At 38.3% G+C, this 23,008-nt stretch overlaps 2 protein-coding genes across 16 annotated transcripts in view; one reads left to right on the top strand and one right to left on the bottom strand.

The window, feature by feature from the left end:
- DENND4A (DENN domain containing 4A) overlaps positions 1 to 17,359 on the top strand; it is a 132,207-nt gene extending 114,848 nt beyond the window's left edge. For 8 of the 14 annotated variants that reach the window (XM_050795909.1, XM_050795900.1, XM_050795903.1 and 5 more), the window contains 10 exons: positions 3,646 to 3,740; positions 5,675 to 5,850; positions 5,939 to 6,085; positions 7,745 to 7,943; positions 8,163 to 8,417; positions 10,419 to 10,536; positions 10,656 to 10,682; positions 11,143 to 11,305; positions 11,471 to 11,535; positions 14,513 to 17,359. In XM_050795909.1, coding sequence (XP_050651866.1) covers positions 3,646 to 3,740; positions 5,675 to 5,850; positions 5,939 to 6,085; positions 7,745 to 7,943; positions 8,163 to 8,417; positions 10,419 to 10,536; positions 10,656 to 10,682; positions 11,143 to 11,305; positions 11,471 to 11,535; positions 14,513 to 14,649 — 1,382 coding nt within the window. In that variant the 3' untranslated portion in view covers positions 14,650 to 17,359. The remainder of the gene's footprint in view (positions 1 to 3,645; positions 3,741 to 5,674; positions 5,851 to 5,938; positions 6,086 to 7,744; positions 7,944 to 8,162; positions 8,418 to 10,418; positions 10,537 to 10,655; positions 10,683 to 11,142; positions 11,306 to 11,470; positions 11,536 to 14,512) is intronic. The other 6 variants (XM_050795911.1, XM_050795910.1, XM_050795908.1 and 3 more) reach the window with 1 other exon arrangement.
- Positions 17,360 to 19,930: 2,571 nt separating this feature from the next.
- The window catches only part of SLC24A1 (solute carrier family 24 member 1), a 44,815-nt gene continuing 41,737 nt past the window's right edge, over positions 19,931 to 23,008 (bottom strand). For both annotated transcript variants that reach the window (XM_050795928.1, XM_050795927.1), the window contains one exon: positions 19,931 to 22,394. In XM_050795928.1, coding sequence (XP_050651885.1) covers positions 22,145 to 22,394 — 250 coding nt within the window. In that variant the 3' untranslated portion in view covers positions 19,931 to 22,144. The remainder of the gene's footprint in view (positions 22,395 to 23,008) is intronic.

Below are 23,008 nucleotides of genomic sequence, written 5' to 3'. Positions count from 1 at the left end.
TTGCTTATGTAAGTTGCAAGTAGTTTATCTAAGTTTGTTTTTTTGGGGTGTTTTTTTTTTTTTTTTTTTTTTTTTTGCCATATGTAAGTTTTAAATTGTATGTCATCAAATGTATCAGTCTTTCCCCTTATTGCTTCTGGATTGTGAGTTGATAGAAAGGTTTTTCTTTCCTTAAGATGTAAAAGAATCCACCAGTGTTTTCTTCTGATACTTAACCTGGTTTCCTTCTTAATATTTTCTGGGGCCTGCAGACTTTTTCTGTAAAGCATTATGTAGTAAATATTTTAGGTTTTGCAGGCCACATACACCTCTGTCACATATTCTTTTTTGGTTTTTTTCTTTAACAACTTTTTTAAATGTAAAAGACACTCTTAGCTCAGGGCCATACAAATATGGATTTTACCTCTGATTTAGATATTTGATCCATATGAAAGTTATCCTGGTTAATGGCATGAAGAATGGATGTAATAGAATATTTGTTTTTCACTTGTATCTTTGCTCTTTTAAAAAGCTTTTATTATGGAAATTTTCAAACATACGCAAAAGTATAAAGAATAGCATAATGAACCCCCATGTATCCATCACCCAACTTCAATAATTATCAACAAATAACCAATCTTAATCTGTTCCTCTTTCTCCTCTGCTGCCAACATTTTCTTCTTCTTCAATGAGTTATTTCAAGCAAATCTCAGACAATGTGTAATTTTATTCATAAACACTTCAGTATGTATCTCTAAAGTAAAAGACTTTTATGTTATCTATAACATAATGTGTCCTTTTTTTTTTTTTAAAGATAGGGTCTCACTCTGTTGCTCAGGCTGGAGTGCAGTGGCACAGTCATGGCTTACTGCAACTGTTATCTCCCATGCTCAAGCCTCAGCATCCCAAGTAGCTGGGACTACAGGCGTGCACCAGCACACCCAGCTATTTTTTTGTAGAGACGGGATCTCACTATGTTGCACAGGCTGGTCTCAAATTCCTGGGCTCAAGTTATCCTCCCACATTGGCCTCCCAAAGTGCTGGGATTACAGGCGTGAGCCACCACACTCAGCTATCCTTTTATGAATGTAAATACATTTCACAAGTTCAGCACACCTGAGTAACCAGCGCTCAGCTCAAGAAACAACACTCATAGCATCTAGAACCCTCTCTCATGCCCATGTCTAGTCACTTCTTTCTTTACAGGTAAACATTAACTTCTAACACCATAGATTAACTTGGCTAGTTTTGAACATTTTATGGGCTCATATAGGATGTCTCTTTTATGAAGTGTTTTGTTTTTTGAAAACATAATCATAATACCATCATACTTTTAAGTGATATTTATCATATATGTCAAATATTTAGTTTCAAATTTTCATGGTTATAAAGCTCATTTTATGGATGCTTTGTTCACATTGGGATCCATACAGGGTCAGCACTTGCATTTGGCTGATATGTCTATTAACTCTTTTTTGTCTTTACTCCCCTTCCTTTCCTTCTTTTTTCCCCCCTTGCTGTATATTTATGAAGAAATTAGGTGATTAGGCCCACTCCCTTCTTTTTTAACATACAAGAACAGTTCATTGTCTAAGCAAATACCACTAAACTTACAGCCTGATTCATGTTTATTAAAATGAATATTCTATACTGTAGATTAGTTAGATACAAAAGGTAGGCTGCTCAAATAAATGATTGTATTAGTCAAGGCTAATAGAAGGTTTTGGGAAGCAATTTTGAACTAACTGTAGCAGAGGGATTACAGAAGGTTTGGGAAGAAGCATCAAGGGAAGAACTGCATTTACCACCAGTGCTAAGCATCTTAAAGGACAGCGTGAGATTTCAGCTTGCTGTCTGCCTCTCTAGGCTGTCTCTACATGGTAGGGAGTAGGACCAGTGGTAGTTCTTGACCTTTTGGGTTTTTTTCTTCCTTGTTATTTATTTGCTGAAGCAATCAAGTCTTTAGTTTGGATCATGCTGATTGCATCCCAGTGGTGGTGTTTACCATGTTTTCCCATCCCCTTTTATTTCTTGTGGACTTGTAGTTTACACCATTAATTTTTTTGACCTTTGTTTATGATTTATTTTGAGACAATCTCACTCTATCACTCAGGCTGGAGTGCAGTGGCGCAGTTGTAGCTCACTGCAGCTTCCACCTCCTGGGATCAGGTGATCCTCACACCTCAGCTTCCCAGGTAGCTGGGACTACAGGCACACAGTAACATACCTGGCTACTTTTTTTGTATTTTTTGAAGACATGGGGTTTTCACCATGTTGCCCAGGCTGGTCTCAAACTCCTGATCCACCTGCCTCAGCCTCACAAAGTGCTGGGATTATAGGCGTGGGCCACCATGCCTGGCCTTTTGATCTTTATCTTTATAAAAATACCAGTCCTCGGCTGGGCACGGTGGCACACACCTGTAATCCCAGCACTTTGGGAGGCCGAGGTGGGCAGATCATAAGGTCAAGAGATCGAGACCATCCTGGCCAATATGGTGAAACCCCATCTCTACTAAAAATACAAAAAATTAGCTGGGTGTGGTGGCGTGCACCTGTAGTCCCAGCTACTTGGGAGGCTGAGGCAGGAGAATCGCTTGAACCCAGGAGGCGGAGGTTGCAGTGAGCCAAGATCACGCCACTGCAGTCCAGCCTGGTAACAGTGAGATTCTGTCTCAAAAAAAAAAAAAAAAAAAAAAAAAAAAATTCATAAAATGTAGAAATGACAGAGAAAAAATTGTGTTGAGAGGATATAACATAGATTACCTCCAGTTTTACTGACAAGATACAATCACTGTCGACAACTGATTTGACCACAAAACTTCCCTTACTTTTTCATTGTTATTGTTTTAATATTTACTAATATAATATCCTATTGTTCTTAAGAATACAATTGGGAATTATTCTCTAGTATTTAAGAGCAAAGAGCAAGATTCACCTTTTTTTTTTTTGGAGTCAGGATCTCATTCTGCTGCTCACACTCTCGTCGTAACCTCAAATTTCTGGACTCAAGCAATCTTCCTACCTCAATCTCCCAAGTAGCTGTGAATATAAGCACACACCACCACCTCCAGTTAGTTCTTTATTTTTATTTTTTGTAGGGACAAGGTCTCACTATGTTGCCAAGGCTGGTCTCAAATTCCTGGCCTGAAGCAATCCTCCCACTTTAGCCTCCCAGTGCACTGGAATTACACAGGCATGAGCCACCATGTTCAGCTATTCTAGTTCTTAAAAGACCCTTACAAGGAGAGAATTGCCACTAAGTCTTTTCATGATTTGAAATAAAAATGAGCTATTTTATACTTTTTAGACCTTGGAACTAAATACTTTCCTGTATGTTAAACATGAAAAAATAGAAACAGCACAATAGTAATTACTAATGACTAGAATGCTTTGTATTCTGTACACGGAGTGCTTAATAAGTCAGTGATGAGTGAACACACCTCAGATGTGGGGATGAGCAGAATTAGAGCACATTTCCTTAGGTTTGTGCTCAAAAGTTCATGCCTTGAAAAAATCTTGTTCATTTTTTGTTTTTCCTAATTACTTTTAATATTTTGACTAGAATAGGTTAACGTTTTATCCGAGAACTTATGGAAATGAAAGATTCTTACATCTTTTCTCATTAATTTTAATGGTTTCTGTTCTTTGTTTTTCACTAATGAACAGGATCCCTGTCGAAGTTTGCCTTACCTGGGAAATCAGAAGTGACATCTTCCTTCACCGCGAGTAATACAAATATCTTCCAGAACTATGCAATGGAGGTACACTTTTGTGCAAAAGAGAATCTTCATATACTGCTTTATAAAGTTCACATTTCTTAAGTATTGGTGATCCCAGGTAGAGTAATAGAAGCTAAATACATAGGCTGGGTGCAGTGGCTCACACCTGTAATCCCAGCACTTTGGGAGGCCAACATGGGTGCATCACCTGGGGTCAGGAGTTCAACGCCAGCCTGGACAATATGGTGAAACCACGTCTCTACTAAAAATACAAAAATTACCCAGGCATGGTGGTGCGTGCCTGTAATTCCAGCTACTCAGGAGGCTGAGGCAGGAGAATTACTTAAACCTGGGAGGCAGAGATTGCAGTGAGCTGAGATCGTGTCACTGCGCCCCAGCCTGGGCGACAGAGCAAGACTCCCATCTCAAAAAAAAAGAAAAAATAATAAGTTAAATATGTAGCACCTGAAATTTCAGAATGTGAATTGCATCTGAGTAAAGTTAAAATTTGGCTTTTGGATATCCAGTATTTCAGATTATTGAAGTCATACTAATTTATTTCTATTAGGACAGATCTATGCTTACTTTAAGTTTTATCAACCTACAGATGCATTTTAATTTTCAGTGTTAGTATTTGGATTTTTTTCATGAATGTTCTCTTTGAGTGTTTATTTCACATAATAACACAATCAGTTTTGCTATGCAAGCATACTTTTTTGGTGAATATACAGGGAGTAGTTTTGGCATTATGTTGTCAACTTCTTCCACCATGTTTTTCATTCTTTGTGTCAAGTTTGATGTAGATCTCTGCTGGGTATGTGTTTATATCCCACATTCTTACAATGAAAAAGTTAAACTTTTTCACTTTAAAACTTCCCTATTTTTTCTGTAAAAATTGCTTCCAAATACATTTGCGAGTATGGTTGCTATTTTATGTTAATTTGCATAAATCTGGAAAATAAATTTGCATACAGCCAAAACATAGATGATGAACACTAACTTTACAAAGCTTCTGGAGGCTTTGAAAATTTCTATATTTTATTAACATAATGACAGCATTTATAGTCATCTATAGCAATGCTTATTAAACTGTCTTTGTAAAAGACCAGGGTTGTTTTCATTTTGTTTAATTTCTAATCTGTCATAGCTAATGTTCTTAGAAAATACATTGATTACACACTTAGATGTTACTGCAATATCACAGTACTTTAAAAAGTTTATAGGCCAGGCGCGGTGGCTCAAGCCTGTTATCCCAGCACTTTGGGAGGCCGAGACGGGCGGATCACGAGGTCAGGAGATCGAGACCATCCTGGCTAACACGGTGAAACCCCGTCTCTACTTAAAAAAAAAGATACAAAAAACTAGCCGGGCGAGGTGGCGGGCGCCTGTAGTCCCAACTACTCGGGAGGCTGAGGCAGGAGAATGGCGTAAACCCGGGAGGCGGAGCTTGCAGTGAGCTGAGATCTGGTCACTGCACTCCAGTCTGGGCGACAGAGTGAGACTCCATCTCAAAAAAAAAAAAAAAAAAAAGTTTATAAATCCTCCTCTCAATTTCTTATTTATCTCATCACAATCCGGTAAGTGTTTGTAGACCAGCACTGGTCTAGCAACCATGCTTTGAGTAACACTGATTTGTAATATGTAATTACAAATGCCTGTTTGGGGTATTAACAAATTAGTGATTGAGTTTACTTTTCCATTAATAAAACCACAGCAAATTTTACTCTGATTTGTAATGAAAAAAATCCTCACTTAAAAGCAAAAAAAGCCTCCCTTTCAGGCAAAAATTCTAGGATAGATTTAGCGGAAATAAAGACGATTATAGTATATAATACCCTGATGTAATCGAGTGTTTGTGTATAGCATCTGAATCCTTCTGAGTTTTGATTTTCCAATGGATTTATGACTTGAAATGGTTTTTAATTCATAATCTGAATTAACCAGCTTTCTTTATAAAGTGCTGTCTTCTCCCATAGGTTCTCATCTCAAGTTGCTCTCGGTGTAGAACTTGTGATTGTCTTGTCCATGATGAGGAAATCATGGCTGGCTGGACAGCAGATGATTCAAATCTCAATACTACATGCCCATTCTGTGGCAATATCTTCTTACCCTTTCTGAATATAGAAATAAGAGATTTAAGACGACCTGGAAGGTAATGATATTTTTTTTCCTTCATGTTTAAGGATCATGTTCCCTATAATACCTCTTTTCTCAAAAAGTTCCTTTGATTCACATTACAGATACTTTCTAAAGTCAAGCCCATCAACAGAAAATATCCACTTTCCATCCTCCATTTCAAGTCAGATGAGGCAGTCTTGCATTTCAACATCAGCCTCTGGTCTTGACACATCTGCTGTCTCTGTTCAAGGGAATTTTGATCTAAATAGGTAATTATGATTATGTGGAACTATATTTTGACAACATATATTTACACATATTTTAGAAGTATGACAGAAAAATTAGTTGACCATTTCCAGGTTTAAATTTCTATGAATAATAGATTCCTAATCTTAAATTCTTACTCTTAAAACAGTGTTAAAATTCTCTAATCACATAAATGTTTAAATATGTAGTTATATATTATGCTTTATTAATCTCCAGAGTTTAAGCTGTATGTATATATGATAATGTTTACTAGTATTTTAAAGTAAAAAAAATACGTAGAACACTTGAAGTTTATAATGACCATCATTTTCTTGTCTCTGTCTCTTTAGGAATTAAGTCAATACTACTACTTTTTAATATTTTCTACCTAGGAATATTTAATAATCTAGAACACATTTGGAGCTGATATAGGAGCTGTGAAATTGAACTAAAATTTATATAGTAAGCCTAATATAAGTAAATCTACACTTAAAACTGATGCAGAAATCAATTCCATTTTGCATAAGTGCCAAATAAGCCATATATAGCCGGACAGATAAAGCCATATTGGTAGCTGCATGTGCCAAAAAATGCCTGTATAGTACTGGCAGGCTAATGTGACCTGTTTGATCTTGATTACTTAAGCAGTAAAACCAAAAATCTGTTTGTGCACCTTCTTTCATCATAGATCTATTGTAGCCCTTATCTTTTTCTTCTTCTGGTTTATGACTCCTGAAGGAATATGTGCCTATTTTCTCTGCTTTCTATCCCCATGGTCTAGTGTGCTTTCTGCTGTATAGAAGTCTACTAAAGGCTTTGAATAAATAAATGAATCTTAAATACTTAAAGTTGACTTGATAGAAAAGGAAATTTATCATGACTATACTACTTAAAAATATATCCTATTTCCCAGCTGAAGCCTGAATAGCATTTCCTTTCATTCATGTTGCCATGTCTAGCTCTGATTCTTTTTTTTTTTTTTTTTTTTTTTTTTTGAGACAGAGTCTCACCCTGTTACCCAGACTGGAGTACAGTGGTGCAATCTTGGCTCACTGCAACCTCTGCCTCCCAGGTTTAAATAATGTTTCTGCCTTGGCCTCCCAAGTAGCTGGGATTACAGGCACCCGCCATCACACCTGGCTAATTTTTCTATTTTTAGTAGAGACAGCGTTTCACCATGTTGGCCAAGCCACTCTCAAACTCCTGAGCTCAGGCAATCCACCCACCTCAGCCTCCCAAAGTGCTGGCATTACAGGCGTGAGCCACCTCATCCGACTGTCTAGCTCTGATTCTAAACAGAAGAACAGGGCCGGGTGTGGTAGCCCACCCTTGTAATCCCAGCACTTTGGGAGGCTGAGGTGGGCAGATGGCTTGAGCCCAGGAGTTCAAGACCAGCTTGGACAACATGGCGAAACCCCATCTCTACTAAAAATACAAAAATTAGCCAGGCATGGTGGCATGCGCTTATAGTCCCAGCCACTCGGGAGGCTGAGGTGGGAGGATCACTTGAGCCCAGGAGACAGAGGTTGCAGTTAGCCAAGATCACACCACTGCAGTCCAGCCTGGGTGACAGAGCAAGACCCTGTCTAAAAAAAGAGAGAGAGAGAGAGAACATGATCCTTGTCGACAAAGTAAAGTAAATCTAGACACTGATATGCTTTTTTCTTTTTTCAATGCCCAAGCAAATCTAAACTGCAGGAAAATTTTTGTGCCCGAAGTATTCAGATCCCTGCTAATAGATCAAAAACAGCTATGTCAAAATGTCCGATATTTCCAATGGCCAGGAGTATTAGTACTTCTGGCCCCTTGGATAAGGAAGATACTGGAAGACAGAAGCTCATTTCTACAGGCAGCCTGCCAGCTACTTTACAAGGAGCTACAGTATGTATTTTGTTGTATTTTTATTTGGAAATTGATCACTTACATATGATTTTGTTCCCCTTGTCCTAAGTAGTCTTATTAGCTTTATTATTGCCAAGAAGAGTCTCTTATCCAATGATACAATTATATTACTTTTCTACTCATATGGGAATCATTGAATTTTTTAATGGCTTAGTATTATTTTGCATTTGCCATTTATGGTTTTTATTTATTCAACAGGATTCTTTAGGTTTAGAATGGCAGCTTCCAAGTCCCGATCCTGTCACTGTTCCATATCTTAGTCCTTTAGTGGTATGGAAGGAACTTGAAAGCTTATTGGAAAATGAAGGTGATCATGCAATAACGGTGGCAGACTTTGTGGACCATCATCCAATTGTTTTTTGGAACCTCGTATGGTATTTCAGACGTCTTGACTTGCCGAGTAACTTACCTGGATTGATTCTTTCTTCTGAGCACTGTAACAAGTATTCAAAGGTATGAGACTAAAAATTAAAAGGCAATGAATGCTTCTGTCACCACTGTAATGTTTGCATATTCCTAATGATTAAAAAGTAAGGTTTGTTTTTATGCTGAATTTCTTTTATTTTATTTTTTGAGACGGAGTCTCTTTTTCACCAGGCTGGAGGGCAGTGGCACTATCTCGGCTCACTGCAACCTCCAGCTCCAGGATTCAAGCAATTCTTCTGCCTCAGCCTCCCAAGTAGCTGGGATTTACAGGCACGCGCCACCATGCCCAGCTAATTTTTGTATTTTTAGTAGAGACGGGGTTTCACCATGTTGGCCAGGATGGTCTCAATCTCTTGACCTCATGATCCACCTACCTCGGCTTCCCAAAGTGTTGGGATTACAGCCGTGAGCCACCACGCCCAGCCTATGCTAAATATTTTTAATAGCCATCTGGATCATTAGATAAATAGAATTGTTTTAGTTGCATTTACAAATAATATTTTCTTCTTACAGGCTGGCAATAAGAGTTTTTTGTTTTTGTTTTTGTTTTTGTTTGCCTTCTAAAATTTACATTAAACGTACTTGAATTTTTGCTATTGCTTCAAGAATAAACTGGAACTGACTCTTAGAAGGCAGATTTGTGAGTTAAGCCCATTTGCATCTTGTATTTCCTTCAAAACAGGCTTTTTTTTTTTTTTTTTTTTTTGACACAAGGTGTCGCCCCGTCACCCAGACTGGAGTGCAGTGGTGTGGTCATGGCTCACTGTGACCTCTAACCCCTGGGCTCAAGTGACCCTTGTTTGTCAGCCTCCCAAAGTGCTGGGGTTATAGGCAGGAGCCACTGTGTCCAGCCCAAGCCTAACACTTTTTTAGGAGGATATCTGTACAGCAGTCCCTCCTTATTCACAGTTTTCCTTTCTGAGGTTTCAGTTACCCATGGTAACTGTGGTCTCAAAATATTAAATGGAAACTTTCAGAAAGAAACACTTCATAAGTTTTAAATTGCATGCTGTTCTGAGTAGCATGATGAAATCTGGTGCTGTCCCATCTGGGATGTGAATCATCCCTTTGTTCAGTGTATCCACGCTGTGTATGCCACCTGCCTGTTAATCATTGAGTTGCCATCTCTGTTAGCAGATCGACTGTGATGGTATCACAGCGCTTGTGTTCATGTAACTCCTATTTTACTTAATGGCCCCAAAGCACAAAGCAGTGATGCTGGCATATTGTTTTAATTGTTCTATTTTATTATTATTTATTGTTTATTTCTTATTGTGCCTCATTTATAAATTAAATGTAAGTATAAATATCATAAGTATGTATGTATAGGGAAATACAGTATATATAGGGTTCAGTACTATCTGCAGTTATAGGTATCCATTGGGGGTCTTGGAATATAGCCCCTGAGGATAAAGGGGGACTGTTGAAATTCATATTGCAATCATGTGCTACCACTCTTGTCATTCCTTTACCCTGATGTTTTTGTTTAACATTTAGGCAATTTGTTTGTTATATGTTCATTTGTATTTTTGGTATGTTGTTTTATAAAAGTGCCTTTACTTTTTCATATACTGCCACTGCCACTAAATGGTCAGGAACCTTGCCTTCTCTCTTCTTGTGCTGCATGCCTATGATTGTGCATGTGCTTTGGATTTTCACTACCTCATAATGAGTGACAAAGATGTGAACTCAGTGTTATCTGGGCCAGGGTTTTGGATGATATAGAATGAGATTCCTGGATTTATCTTTCTGTGACTTTCAATCGTGAGCAAGAGGAGCAAGATGAGTTCTTCTTGGTACCTTTCTCACTGATCTCAAGTACTTTGTTATATCTGATCTTTAGAGATCATTAGCTTTTCCACACAGCCCATCTTCCTGTAGTAGATATGAAATGTATGTAAATCAGTCTTTTTCTGTTCTGTTTTCTCTCTCGCACACATACATTGTAAAAAATATAAGAATTTTATAAAATACTTATAAAAAATTATCATGGAAGGATCATTAATGAGTGTTTATTGTATAACACAGATTCCCCGCCACTGTATGTCTGAAGATAGCAAATATGTTTTAATACAAATGTTGTGGGACAATATGAAGTTACATCAGGATCCAGGACAGCCCTTGTACATTCTCTGGAATGCACACAGTAAGTGCCATCATAGAATGCTGAGTTTGTTCATATGAGAGTAATCTCTACTTGCTTTAAATAGCCTAAACCAATGTATAACTGACTTTTATATTACTGTACTACTTTTTGTCTTACAGGTCAAAATCGTACTCTTTTGTTTGAGAGTGAGTGTTTGATTTTTTTAGTGCTACCTTCTATGGAGGTCTAAGGGTTTTTTCTTTGGTTTGGTTTGGTTTTTTGAGGGGTGCTGTGTATGTGCTGGAGGGGTTGGTTGTGTTTTGCAGAATTCAGCTTTCAGCACATTGCTCATCCCAATTTCTTCTTTTTACTTATGTTTTGTTTGTTTCCATCCCAGGCTGCTAATTTAGAATTTGCATCAGAGGCTGTATTAAGGGAAACAGTATTTTTAGTTATTGTCTATTTAAGACCACAGAAAGCTTTAGACCTTTTTTTTGTCATTATTTGTCTTATTTTTTGCTTTCTTCATTCTTGGATTCCTATTTATCTATTGCCCTTAATTTATTTTTAGTGCTTTGTAACTTAATATCTGTCAGTTGCTGCTTAATTTCTTTCTCCTTTCTACACAGAACATTTTCCTTCATCTGTTGTTTTGTTCTTTTACAGCCCAAAAATATCCAATGGTCCATTTATTGCAAAAAAGTGATAACTCATTTAACCAGGAACTGTTGAAAAGTATGGTAAAAAGCATTAAAATGAATGATGTCTATGGACCAATGAGTCAGATTTTAGAGACACTGAATAAGTGTCCACATTTTAAAAGACAGAGGTAAGTCCTTCTCTTAGACAAATATATTGTTCTCCTAGGCAGATTCGTATTGTTTGCTTAGTAATTTGTTAGAATATCTCATGCTTACAATAGCATTAAAATTTTCATAGGGAACATATGGACTATATGGATACTAATATTTTCTCCATGACTTTTTCTCCCTAGGAGTTTATACAGAGAAATACTGTTTCTCTCACTTGTGGCACTAGGAAGAGAAAACATTGATATAGGTAATTTAGCTTTATATATAATATGTAGTATTTATATATCATGGAATAGTTTTCAGAGTATTTTTATATTAGTAGTTGTACTTTATTAGTAATATTAAATCTGTAATTATATTAAGGTAGATTAGTTGTTGCTAAGGACCAAGAGGTGGGGTGAATGGGGAGTGACTGCTAACTGGTATAAGGTTTCTTTTTGGTGAGATGAAAATGTTCTGGAATTAGGCAATGGTGATAGTTGTACAATCTTGTGAATATACCAAAAAAACATTAAATTGTACACTTTAAGTTAGTGAATTGTATGGTATATGGGTTATATTTCAATTTTTAAAAGTTAATCTGGGCCGGGCGCGGTGGCTCACGCCTGTAATCCCAGCACTTTGGGAGGCCGAGACGGGCGGATCACGAGGTCAGGAGATCGAGACCATCCTGACTAACACGGTGAAACCCCGTCTCTACTAAAAATACAAAAATTAGCCGGGCGCGGTGGCGGGCGCCTGTAGTCCCAGCTACTCGGGAGGCTGAGGCAGGAGAATGGCGGGAACCCGGGAAGGCGGAGCTTGCAGTGAGTGGAGATCGTGCCACTGCACTCCAGTCTGGGCGACAGAGCGAGACTCCGTCTCAAAAAAAAAAAAAAAAAAAAAAGTTAATCTGACAAGAAAAGGACTAGTCAGGAAAAATTACTTAACTGAAAGGGGCCGGGTGCGGTGGCTCATGCCTGTAATCCCAGCACTTTGAGAGGCCAAGGTGGGTGGATTGCTTGAGCCCAGGAATTTGAGACCAGCCTGGGCAATATGGTGAAACCCCATCTCTACAAAAAAAAGAAAAAAGTTAGCCAGATGTGGTGGCACATGTCTGTAGTCCCAGCTACTTGGGAGGGTGAGGTAAGAGTATCATTTGAGCCTGGGCAGTCGAGGCTGCATAAGCCATGATGGTGCCGCTGCATGCCAGCTTGGGCTGTAGAGCAAGACCTTGTCTCATAAAAAAAGAAAAAATCAACAAAAGGTGATTCTTTTCTAGAAGCTACTGTAATTACATCAGGGTAATGCTACCAGGGGAAGAGCTAGAAAAATCAATAGTACAGAATAGGGAGTCAGAAATAAACATAAATGTCTACGGCAATATATCAGCCAGGTGCAGTGTCTCACGCCTGTAATCCCAACACTGCGGGAGGCCAAGGCGGGCAGATCATTCGAGGTCAGGAGTTTGAGGCAAGCCTGGCCAACACGGTGAAACTCCATCTCTACTAAAAATACAAAATTAGCCAGGTGTGGTGGTGCGTGCCTGTAGCCCCTCCAGCTCTACTCAGGAGCCTGAGGCAGGAGAATCACTTGAACCCAGGAGGCGGAGGCAGCAGTGAGCTGAGATCATGCCACTGCACTCCAGCCTGTGCAACAAGAGCGAAACTCCGTCTAACAAAAAAATATATATAATATATAATATATATAAATATATAAATATATATTTTATATTTATACATATAAATCAGTTAGGAAAGGTAGACTATTAAATGGCATTGGGACAGTCATTCTAGCCACTTGAGAAAGATGCCAGAACTTACCAAAATCATGAATAGTGTTACTTGAGGTAGGCCTTTTAACTATAGTGAAACAGAGAAGATACCAAAAAGGATTACTCAGATCCTTGTTACCATCCCTTTATTCCCTACCTAATACAAGCCCAGATTGTAGTCAGATATTACTCTAGCCCTCTGCCAAAGGTGGGATTTCCTTGAATGTGTAAAAAATTCTGGACCTCCCGGCCGGGCGCGGTGGCTCAAGCCTGTAATCCCAGCACTTTGGGAGGCCGAGACGGGCGGATCACAAGGTCAGGAGATCGAGACCATCCTGGCTAACACGGCGAAACCCCGTCTCTACTAAAAACACAAAAAATTAGCCGGGCGAGGTGGCGGCGCCTGTGGTCCCAGCTACTCGGGAGGCTGAGGCAGGAGAATGGCGTGAACCCGGGAGGCGGAGCTTGCAGTGAGCTGAGATCTGGCCACTGCACTCCAGCCTGGGCGACAGAGCGAGACTCCGTCTCAAAAAAAAAAAAAAAAAAAAAAAAAAAAAAAAAAAAAATTCTGGACCTCCAAGCTAGAGAAGCTCACTTGCTTATGCACTTGACTCAACTCAAACAAGCCTTCATGGGTACCACTGTGGTACTGTTTCAGAGAGGAAAGATGTTTTTATGGCCGTCACCTCCCCAAAGCAGAAAAATAGGATCTTAGTGACATTGTTATAATTCATACCCCATTTGGCTCTCTGAGGGGCAAATTTTCCTCCAGTATGTGTTTAAAATAAGCAATAAGTTAGCATGATTTCTAGGCTGAGAGAAACTTTTAGCAGAAGCGTGTAAACCTCTGTTGTCCCTTTTTGTCACATGTGGACTATCTTCTGGGGAAAAGGCACACAGACCTTGGTATAATGTCCTTAAAAATAAAAGTCACAGTCTGTTAGCTCCATCTGTTGCCATGTGGAAAAGGGAAAAGAAAAATCCTTACATGGTGATTTCAGATCTTTGGATTATTTTCCCAGAGGTATCCCATAATATAGGAAGTTAGGACACACAAACCAAAAAACATTTCCGTTGAAGCAAAATTTAAATTTAAAAAATGAAACCACAAAAGGATTAGTGTAAAGAAAATATGGGCAAAAAAACTTTTTGTTAATCCTGGTGGGAAAAGGCTATTATATATTTTTACTGTTTTTATTGAGTATGCAAAACAAAGTACCAAAAATGTGCATATGGTATTTGGTGGTTTTTAACATCTGTACCTGGTAAAATTAAAAATTGGCATCTTCAAACCTTTTAAGTTTCTCACTGGTCTGTGCAATCCAGCTGTGGTCCTTTGGATAGCAGAAATGTCCTAGCAATTCCTTCTTGGCCTCTACTGTTGTGTTTCTGTAGTATTACAGAAACTTGATAGTTTTCAACATCAGACCTAAATTTCTTTATCCTTTTATTTCTTTATCAATTTTTGCAGATGCTTTTGATAAAGAGTACAAGATGGCATATGATCGTCTCACACCTAGTCAAGTCAAGAGTACACACAACTGTGATAGACCGCCAAGTACGGGGGTGATGGAATGTCGAAAAACCTTTGGAGAACCTTATCTTTAAGATGTATTTATATGTGTATTCAATGTATATTGTATAGTCAGTGTATAAAATAACACTTTTAGACTCTAAATATTTTTTCTTCAATTTTTGAAAATACAATTTGTAAATGGTTCAAAAGACTCAGACAGCTTATGTACAGAATGTTTGAAGAAGAGAATAGTGACAAGTGGGGAGAAAGCCACTTGGTTTCTCGTTTCTTTTTTTCTTCTTCTTTAACTCCCCTGTAATAGGAAATAAAGTATTTTTGTGATGAGGAAATCCCTGAACAAAATTAGTTGCCATAAAATATGACAACCGTTTTATGGTTTCTCTTGGAAGAGACAGATTGAAAAATCATGAATAGAATCTAAACAGAAATGTCAGATGAAAGTATTTCCTGTTTTCATAGACTATTCAAATGTTTTGACCATGAAATTGTATTATACATATTTTAAATTGTTTATAGTAAGTTGATATTTTTTTAATTTTAAAATTTAATATAGCAAACTTAAAATGAATTTAAACTTAAGCAAGCAAGCGTGTATTTTCCTTGTCTGCTGCTATTTGAAGTAATTAGTACAGCTGCAGATCTCTCTGTGTATATCTATCTATATTTTTTTTTTATTACTTGGGAGAATGAATTTTAAAATGTCAGTGCTAGTGTCAGTGTTGTCCTAGGATTGCATGTTAGTACCCCTAAGCCTGAGTGCGGGGAGTGAGTCATGCAAGGGTAGCGTGCACTGCTCAGACTGACTCATGGAGCCTTGTGCAAGGAGAGCCAGAGAGGTTCACTATACCACGACTCCAAAATTATCTCTATTGCTAATAGATGCATATAGTATACAGGGAAAATAGCTTATAAATTCAAATATCAATTTAAATTTTAATATTCTACATGAAAAATTATGTTGGGAAAATGCAGACAAGTGATTATATTCTAAATTTTACCCTTATTTTAATGTCTAAAATACTGGGTATGATGCAAATTATACTAAAGAATAGTTACCTGAAATATGAGTTACTGGGGTATTCCATTAATACTATATATAAATATTCAGAATTTTTTCCAAAAGTAGAAAAATTCCCCTCTAAAAGTACAGCCAGATAGACTGTCCTCCATATTGAGGAACTTAGTTTTTTCAGCAAGCTTCAGAATCTGAAGTCTGTAGAATCTAAAATACAGAAATATCCAGAAATCAGACAATAAATTGAAAGTTTAGACGTCATGAGTATTAAATAGGCTTTAAAAATGTATTTTTAGTCATATTATTTCTAATGTCACTTTCTTTGGGTAATTTCTGGTAAGGAAAAACATCTTTTGGCTGCTAGAATTATTTATAGATTTTCAATATGTGTGTGTGTTTGCACACATTACATTAGTGAAGGAATTCCCTAGCCAGTTTTAAAGAAGGAAAAAATGGATAGTCCCAAATTAGGTGTGTAAAGCCAGTAGAGTCCACGACACTTGGTCTGGAGGTATCTTGGAGTCCTGAGACTTAGAATCAGTTCAGCTGCAGAAAAACCCACCTTTTGAGTTCACACCATTAGTGAATAGCACCAAGCTGAAACATTTCACAGCTTTCAACTCTGGGAAATAATGGAGAGAATTTAAAAATGTAAAACTTCAGTTCAGTTAGTTTGCGGGCTGAACTTGTTTACTTGAAAAATCTGGTGCTAGGCACATGTATCTGCCTCTCCTTTGTAAATACCACTCCAATCTTATTTACTGTTCATATCTAAGCTTCATGTTCTATTTGTTCTTCATGTTCTTTAAATCATTTGAAAGTTGTCAACTGAGAGAAACATTTGAGAGGGGAGGCTTTTGGCACTGGTGATAAACATCCCTCCAAAAGAACCCTCTGGGGTTCTCTTCTATTTGTGGTTGGTTGTCTTTATTCTCTTTCAAAAACAGCTTTCATTGTTGTTTACTTTTTGTGTAATACAAACAAAATGTAGGAATCATAGTTTATTGATTTCCAATGGCTGACAAAACAAAAGAATGAGATAAAACCATTCTTTATGGTTTTAAGATTCAGACTCATTTGGAAAAGCGAATGTAATTTTTACCTCCTCCTTCCACCCCAAGTTTTCTTTCTGCTTTTGGAGAGGGTTATATTTCCCCTAATTTTAATCCCCAGGGAATATTATTGCACAGATTTAGTCTTTTAAAATAAAACCTAAAACATGAATACAAAGTGGTAAACCTGTTCAAAAGAAAAGTACAATGTGAATCATTCTTGAGCTGGGTGTGGTAGCTTATGGAGGCATGTAATCCCAGCACTTTGGGAGGTCAAGGCAGGGAGGATTGCTTGAGTCCAGAAGTTCGAGACCACCCTGGGCAACATAGAGAGACCCTGTCTCTACACAAAAATTATAAAAATTAGCTCGGCATGGTGGCTCATGCTTGGTAATCCCAGCTACTCGGGAGGCTGAAGCAGGAGGATCACTTTGAGCTTGGGGGTTTGAGGCTGCAATGAGCTGTGATCACGCCATTGCACTCTAGCCTGGATTACAGAGCAAGACCCTGTCTCAAAAAAAAGAAAACAGAAAATATCAATCATTTAAAATAACTCTATATAAACTTTTCTTCTATTTTCTGTTAACCGTACATTTTGGAGAATAATGGCCAATCATGTTGGAAATACCCTTTTGCTACATCATCTTTTATTTTCTTACTCTTAGTTTTGTTTACATGTTTAAATGGTTGACAATAAACCATGTCCTGTGCTGATGTAGCTTGTTTAACTACGTCCTACCATTATGTTCTAAATGACACACATTTGTATTCCATACCGTATTTCAGATATTCTACTTTTTCTTCCTAGTGTTAGGTGGAAAAATATGCAGCTGTTCATCTTCTGATTTTTATCTTCTTTTCCCTGACTTTCTTGGGGTTTTGGTTTTTGTTTTGCTCTAAAACCCTAACACCACCAGCATATTTAATTGTAAGGTTTTCTAGTATGTCTCTCCATTTGTGTATTTAGAGAAATGGTCCCAGAAAACTTTGCTTCAACATTTTAGGCATTAAATACTTATTTTTACTTTATGCTGATAATTACTATGATACTTAAGTGCAACCAGCAAGTATTAGCCAGCTCTATATAGAAGTTATGCTCTATTTCTAAATACAGGCTGAGCTCCTGGAATCCAAATGCTCCAAAATCCAAAACTTTTTGAATATCGACATGATGCTCAAAGGAAATGCTCATTTGAGCATTTTGGATTTCATACTTGGGATGTTCAACCAGTTTGTATTTTTCATATATTCCAAATTTCAAAAATATCTGAAATCCAAAACACTTCTGGTCCAAAATATTTCTGATAAAGGATACTCAATCTGTACTTTGTAAGTATGCAGTATGAAAATACCTATTTGTTTGGCAATATGCAGTAGCCCAGCTTTATTTTTATTTCTCTCACTAGAACTTGAAAGCTGCTATTTGGCACTTTATCTCAGAGCAGGAAGAGAAAGAGTAGGCTGTCCCTCTGAGAGGACCCTTGTCCTTCGTGCTAAAGTTAGCATGCGCTGCCTCTTCCTGTCTGGGTACAAGACTAAGCTTTATTTCAAAACTGAACTCTCTAGCAGCTGCATACCAGTTTACCTTAATATCCTCAGTACTTGGTGTCTTAACATCCTCATACTACCTTGCTCCTTTGGCCTCAAAGTAAGCATATTTGCTGGCTTATTTTTCTTAACAAAATTAGCAGTACACAAATTGAAGAATTTTCATCTTTGATTACAAAAGTCTGCGCATGTGCTTGTAGTCTGAGATGGTCATAGATTCTTCTGATAAAGTTATTGCTGTCTTTCCACAGTTCCTGTTCATTTGGACGGCTCCCTCCTTTACTATTTAAAGATTTTCTTTTCAAATGTAGTAGTATGATAAAACTATTGCAGCAACTGGTGGATTTTCTGCAAGTTAAATTCTCCAGGTTTTGCTTGCTCATACAGCGAAGGGCCTAAAGACCAGAAGTGTGCCTTTAGTTGTGCAGGCAGACTTGAGCCAGGATGTCCTGTAGGCTTTAGTGAACCCCCAAGGATAGGCAGCTCTGCTCATGAGCCCTCTCATTACACCTTTCATAGCGTCCAGTCCCCGTACATGTTGCAAGCTGCACTGCTGGAGGACCCTCCCACCAAAAAGAGTCAGAACCAAGAGTATTCATTGGCACATAAGGCCAACCAATTCTTCCTGATTATTTACCAGGCTGTGCTCTAGATACTACATTCCAACTCCTGCCCCCTTTGGTACTCAATCTGTAAATAATATTGATATAGGCAGCTATAAAAGACTAAGCCTGTAATTTGGTAAAACCATTTTCAAATCTATTGATGACAGTGCAATATAATGTTCAAAATATATAGTAACCATTTTGGCTGGGTACAGTGGCTCAGGCCTGTCATCTCAGCACTTTAGGAAGCCGAGGAGGGCGGATTGCCTGAGCTCAGGAGTTCGAGATCAGCCTGGGCAACAGGGCAAAACCCTATCTCTATAAAAAAAAATGCAAAAATTAGCTGGGTGTGGTGGTGCACTTCTGTAGTCCCAGCTACTTGGGGGGCTGAGGCGGGAGGATTGCTTGAGCCCAAAAGGTGAGGCTACAGTGAGCCATGTTCATGTCACTGCACTTCAGCCTGGGTGACAGGGCAAGGCCCTGTCTCTTTAAAATAAATAATTAATTAAAAAAAAAAAAAAAAAAAACATTTAAACACATAACCGTTTGAAAAATTTGGAATACATCTCTTTTTTCTGGTACTATATAGAATCGTAACCCATTAAATTAGGAAGAATTCAGAAATCTGGCCCAAACCTATTACCAGGGCTATCAAGGAAGTGCAGCCTAAGGGAGTTGAAGTCATCCATGTAGCCACTGACTTCTAATTCAGACACCCATGTGGGACAGTTCAGACTTTCCAGGCTGAATGAACGACCTAGAATTTGTCACAAGTAACTACATACAGAATATTCTGCCTATAAAGTGAGAGGACCATCTCAATATTATCTTGACACTTTTAAATGGTACTTTACCTCTAAAACAGCATGATTTTAATATTACAGTAGGTTTGTAAATGTGTGACCAGAAATTTTAATTTCCAGGTATAACCAATTAGTCTTTTAAAAGTTACGCAAGTTTTCCATCTCCCCAAAGTAATCTCTGTCTCTCCCCCAATGAATTCCTACTCATCCATCAAGACTCAGCTTTCATTTTTTGTACTTGTCCTTTTCCGTAACACTGTGAAGTGATCAGAACTTCCTTTCTAGGCAAAGGGGTATGCCAGAAATTCAGCAAATTGGGAAAAGGATGCCAGATTATTAGAGTTGGTTTTTATCATTAAATGGATATTTCAGCCATTTATCATTACACAGCATTTTACGGTCCATCACTCCTTACTCAGTCTGAGGAAGAGCATCAGATCCCAGGCTGTGGATGAGGAGGTGGCATCCCCGAGGCTAACTGGAATGGGCTGTAGACACCAGGTCAGCGTCCAGAATTTTGGTATAGGGACCTCCCTCCCACAGGCATTGCCTTCTCCTCCTGTTCTTAGGCCATGGCTATGGAAACCCAGCAATGCAGTAGCATCAGGAATAAGGATAATTAAGAATATAGAATTGGAACATGATTCCATACTCTTCATCAGTCTTCTCAGGAGGATTCGGACCAAATGACCTAAAGATAAGGATGAGCCCATCCATGTTGTAAAGTAAAATACCATTGGGATTCACAGTTTATTGAAATTTAATAAAAATTATTTCCAAAGAATGGGAATCCTGGGGTAGCGAGGCAATTAATTAAGCAGTTCATCTTAAAAGATGGAATATTTGGAACACCTTAGCCATCGTTCAGTGCCAAAATGTTTGGGTTTTTCACATCACATCCGTCCTTTTCATCTTCTCATCTTCAGTGAATCATTCCTCATGTTTGTAATTAAAGCCATATTTACCATCATAATATGCAGTCACCCGAGCTCATTTTGCTCTGAAGTCAGTGATATTAAACTGTTCTGTTTCTAATGTGTCCCTTAACTTGGTTCTAGTAAAAGCAGCAAGCAGTGATATTTAACATACAAACTCATCAAATTCCACATAAAATATTTAACCACATTTTTAAAAACTCAAGTGTCCTTTACACTAGCTACCTTGGAAGTAGTACTGCACTTTTTTCACCATGTTGTCATTGTGTTATGCTTTCTTGGAATTTCCTGTTTGTAACTACCTTAAGGTCCATTCATAAACCACAGAAGAAATCAGTCTTGCTTTATAATCCTATCTAGGTTGACATACAAAAATAGTATTGCCCCACTGGATCTCTTACTTTATAAACCAGATGTGGCACTACTGACTTTGGACTCTTTAGAATGACTTCCCTTCCCACTCCACTCAGCTGTCATTGTTGGGTGAGAACATGCTGGAGGGTGAAACCAGGACAGCTGGCCAAGGGTGGAGCCAGGACATTGCATTAGAATGTCTAATCCCTCAAGGTGACCACTGATGGAGACTACATGAATTTGGATGTTCTAATAAATACATACTTTTAAATGGCCTCTAGAGTAGTTTTACTTCCCTAATCTCCACTCCTTCCAGTTCAAGGGCAAATTACAAATTTTTATTTTTCAGGCTGCTTTTTAAATTTCACTTTTCAGAAATGCAACAATAAGAGTTAAAGGTAGTCCTCCTTTTAAGCTAGAAAATACTGGTATAGGCCAGGCGCGGTGGCTCACGCCTGTAATCCCAGCACTTTGGGAGGCCGAGGCAAGAAGATCACGAAGTCAGGCTGAGGCAGGAGAATCGCTTGAACCCGGGAGGTGAAGGTTGCGGTGAGCCGAGATCACACCATTGCACTCCAGCCTGGGCAACAAGAGCGAAACTGTGTCTCAAAAAAAAAGCAAGAAAATACTGGTATATATCCAGATGCAGTGGGCTACAAAACGTGGGATGATCATTGATTCCTGTTATACTTCTTTTTTTTCTGTAGCCTTGGATCCTTAAACTCACCGATAACTGAACCTACAGTGATTACAAACCTGATAGAACCTCACATTTTGAACAGAAAAGGAGGCAACAAAATTGCAGCATGTGTTTGGGGCAGAGGTTGGGAAGGCTGAGATGTAGACCACAGCTGCATCTTTTGGGCCAGCAGCCCTTCAGGAATGATCAGGGAACAGTGAGCATAGGAGCTTGTCTTATAGCCGCTGCGCCTATCCCAACCTTTGCCCCCAATTATCTCTCATTTAGAAAACCCTCTGGCTCCAGGGGTCCTTCTGTTGCCTCCATGTAATAAATGTCTGCATGAGTCAGGGGTAGAAACTCCACCCCTCCAGAGGTGAGGTTCTTAATCCACAATGAGCTGCACATGTTTCCAAGGACAAACCTTAGTCTCAGATCACATTCACATCAGAGGTCCTAGGTCACTCAGTTCACTTTCCAGGATCATATACATTCTTTCATTAGTGTCACAAGAGATACAATAACTTCTGCGTGGTCTTCTGATCCATGTCCATTGTGAGCAAGAGTGACTTGACTCAGACAGATACAGGACAGGATATGATTCGATCTTCTAACATCACACTGATTATCAGGAACACAAAGTAAAGGAGGAACATTGTGAAGCCCAGGATCTTGTTCATTCTCCATTTACATGACGCAATTGAAGAGATCACAAACAGAAGCATGAGAAAAAGCAAAACAATTGCACAAAACAAGCCATTGCTGCTGACTGGAACTGGCTGTAATCCATTAATAAGACAGAAAAGCAACCAAGGAACGGGCAAGCTGCAAGATTGAAGAAACAATGTGAATATCCTTAATGTTTATAATAATCCCATACACTTAAATAGTATTTTACAGTTTACAAAGTATGTATTCTTCCACCAAGAAAAAAATCCATGAAGTGAACAGAAATTATTAGCCCCATTTCACAGACAAGGAAACTAAGTTTCAGGGAAATTAAATTACTTGCCCAAGGACTCGCAGCTAATAACTAGAAGAGCTTAGGTTAAAACTGAAGTATTCTGAGTCTGAGCTTTTTTTTTATTTTCTGTATACTTCGTGACTTCTATATGACTCAGATTGGTTGATGTGTTCCTTTTTTTTTTTTTTTTTTTAAATGCTGGAATTACAGGCACACATCACCACACCCAGCCCCAGTGTGATATGTACTCTTAAATCTCTACATTTTTATAAGGCCTACATTTCTTTTAATTCTTTAGTGATGAGGGCTGCCTTTTTACCTGCCCCTCACCCCAAATACACATACACAGATTCAAATTTAAGGAAACAAATCTACCACCTAAATTCAGAACATGATTGGGGAAATGAAAATAGCCCCTCTTTCTGACAAGGTAGGGAGAATGGGGTAAGAGGATGGGTACAGGAGGGTAAGGCAT

Source organism: Macaca thibetana, chromosome 7 (genome assembly GCF_024542745.1).
Source record: "Macaca thibetana thibetana isolate TM-01 chromosome 7, ASM2454274v1, whole genome shotgun sequence".
Taxonomy (NCBI): Eukaryota; Metazoa; Chordata; class Mammalia; order Primates; family Cercopithecidae; genus Macaca; species Macaca thibetana.
This window is presented reverse-complemented; position numbering and strand designations above follow the sequence as displayed.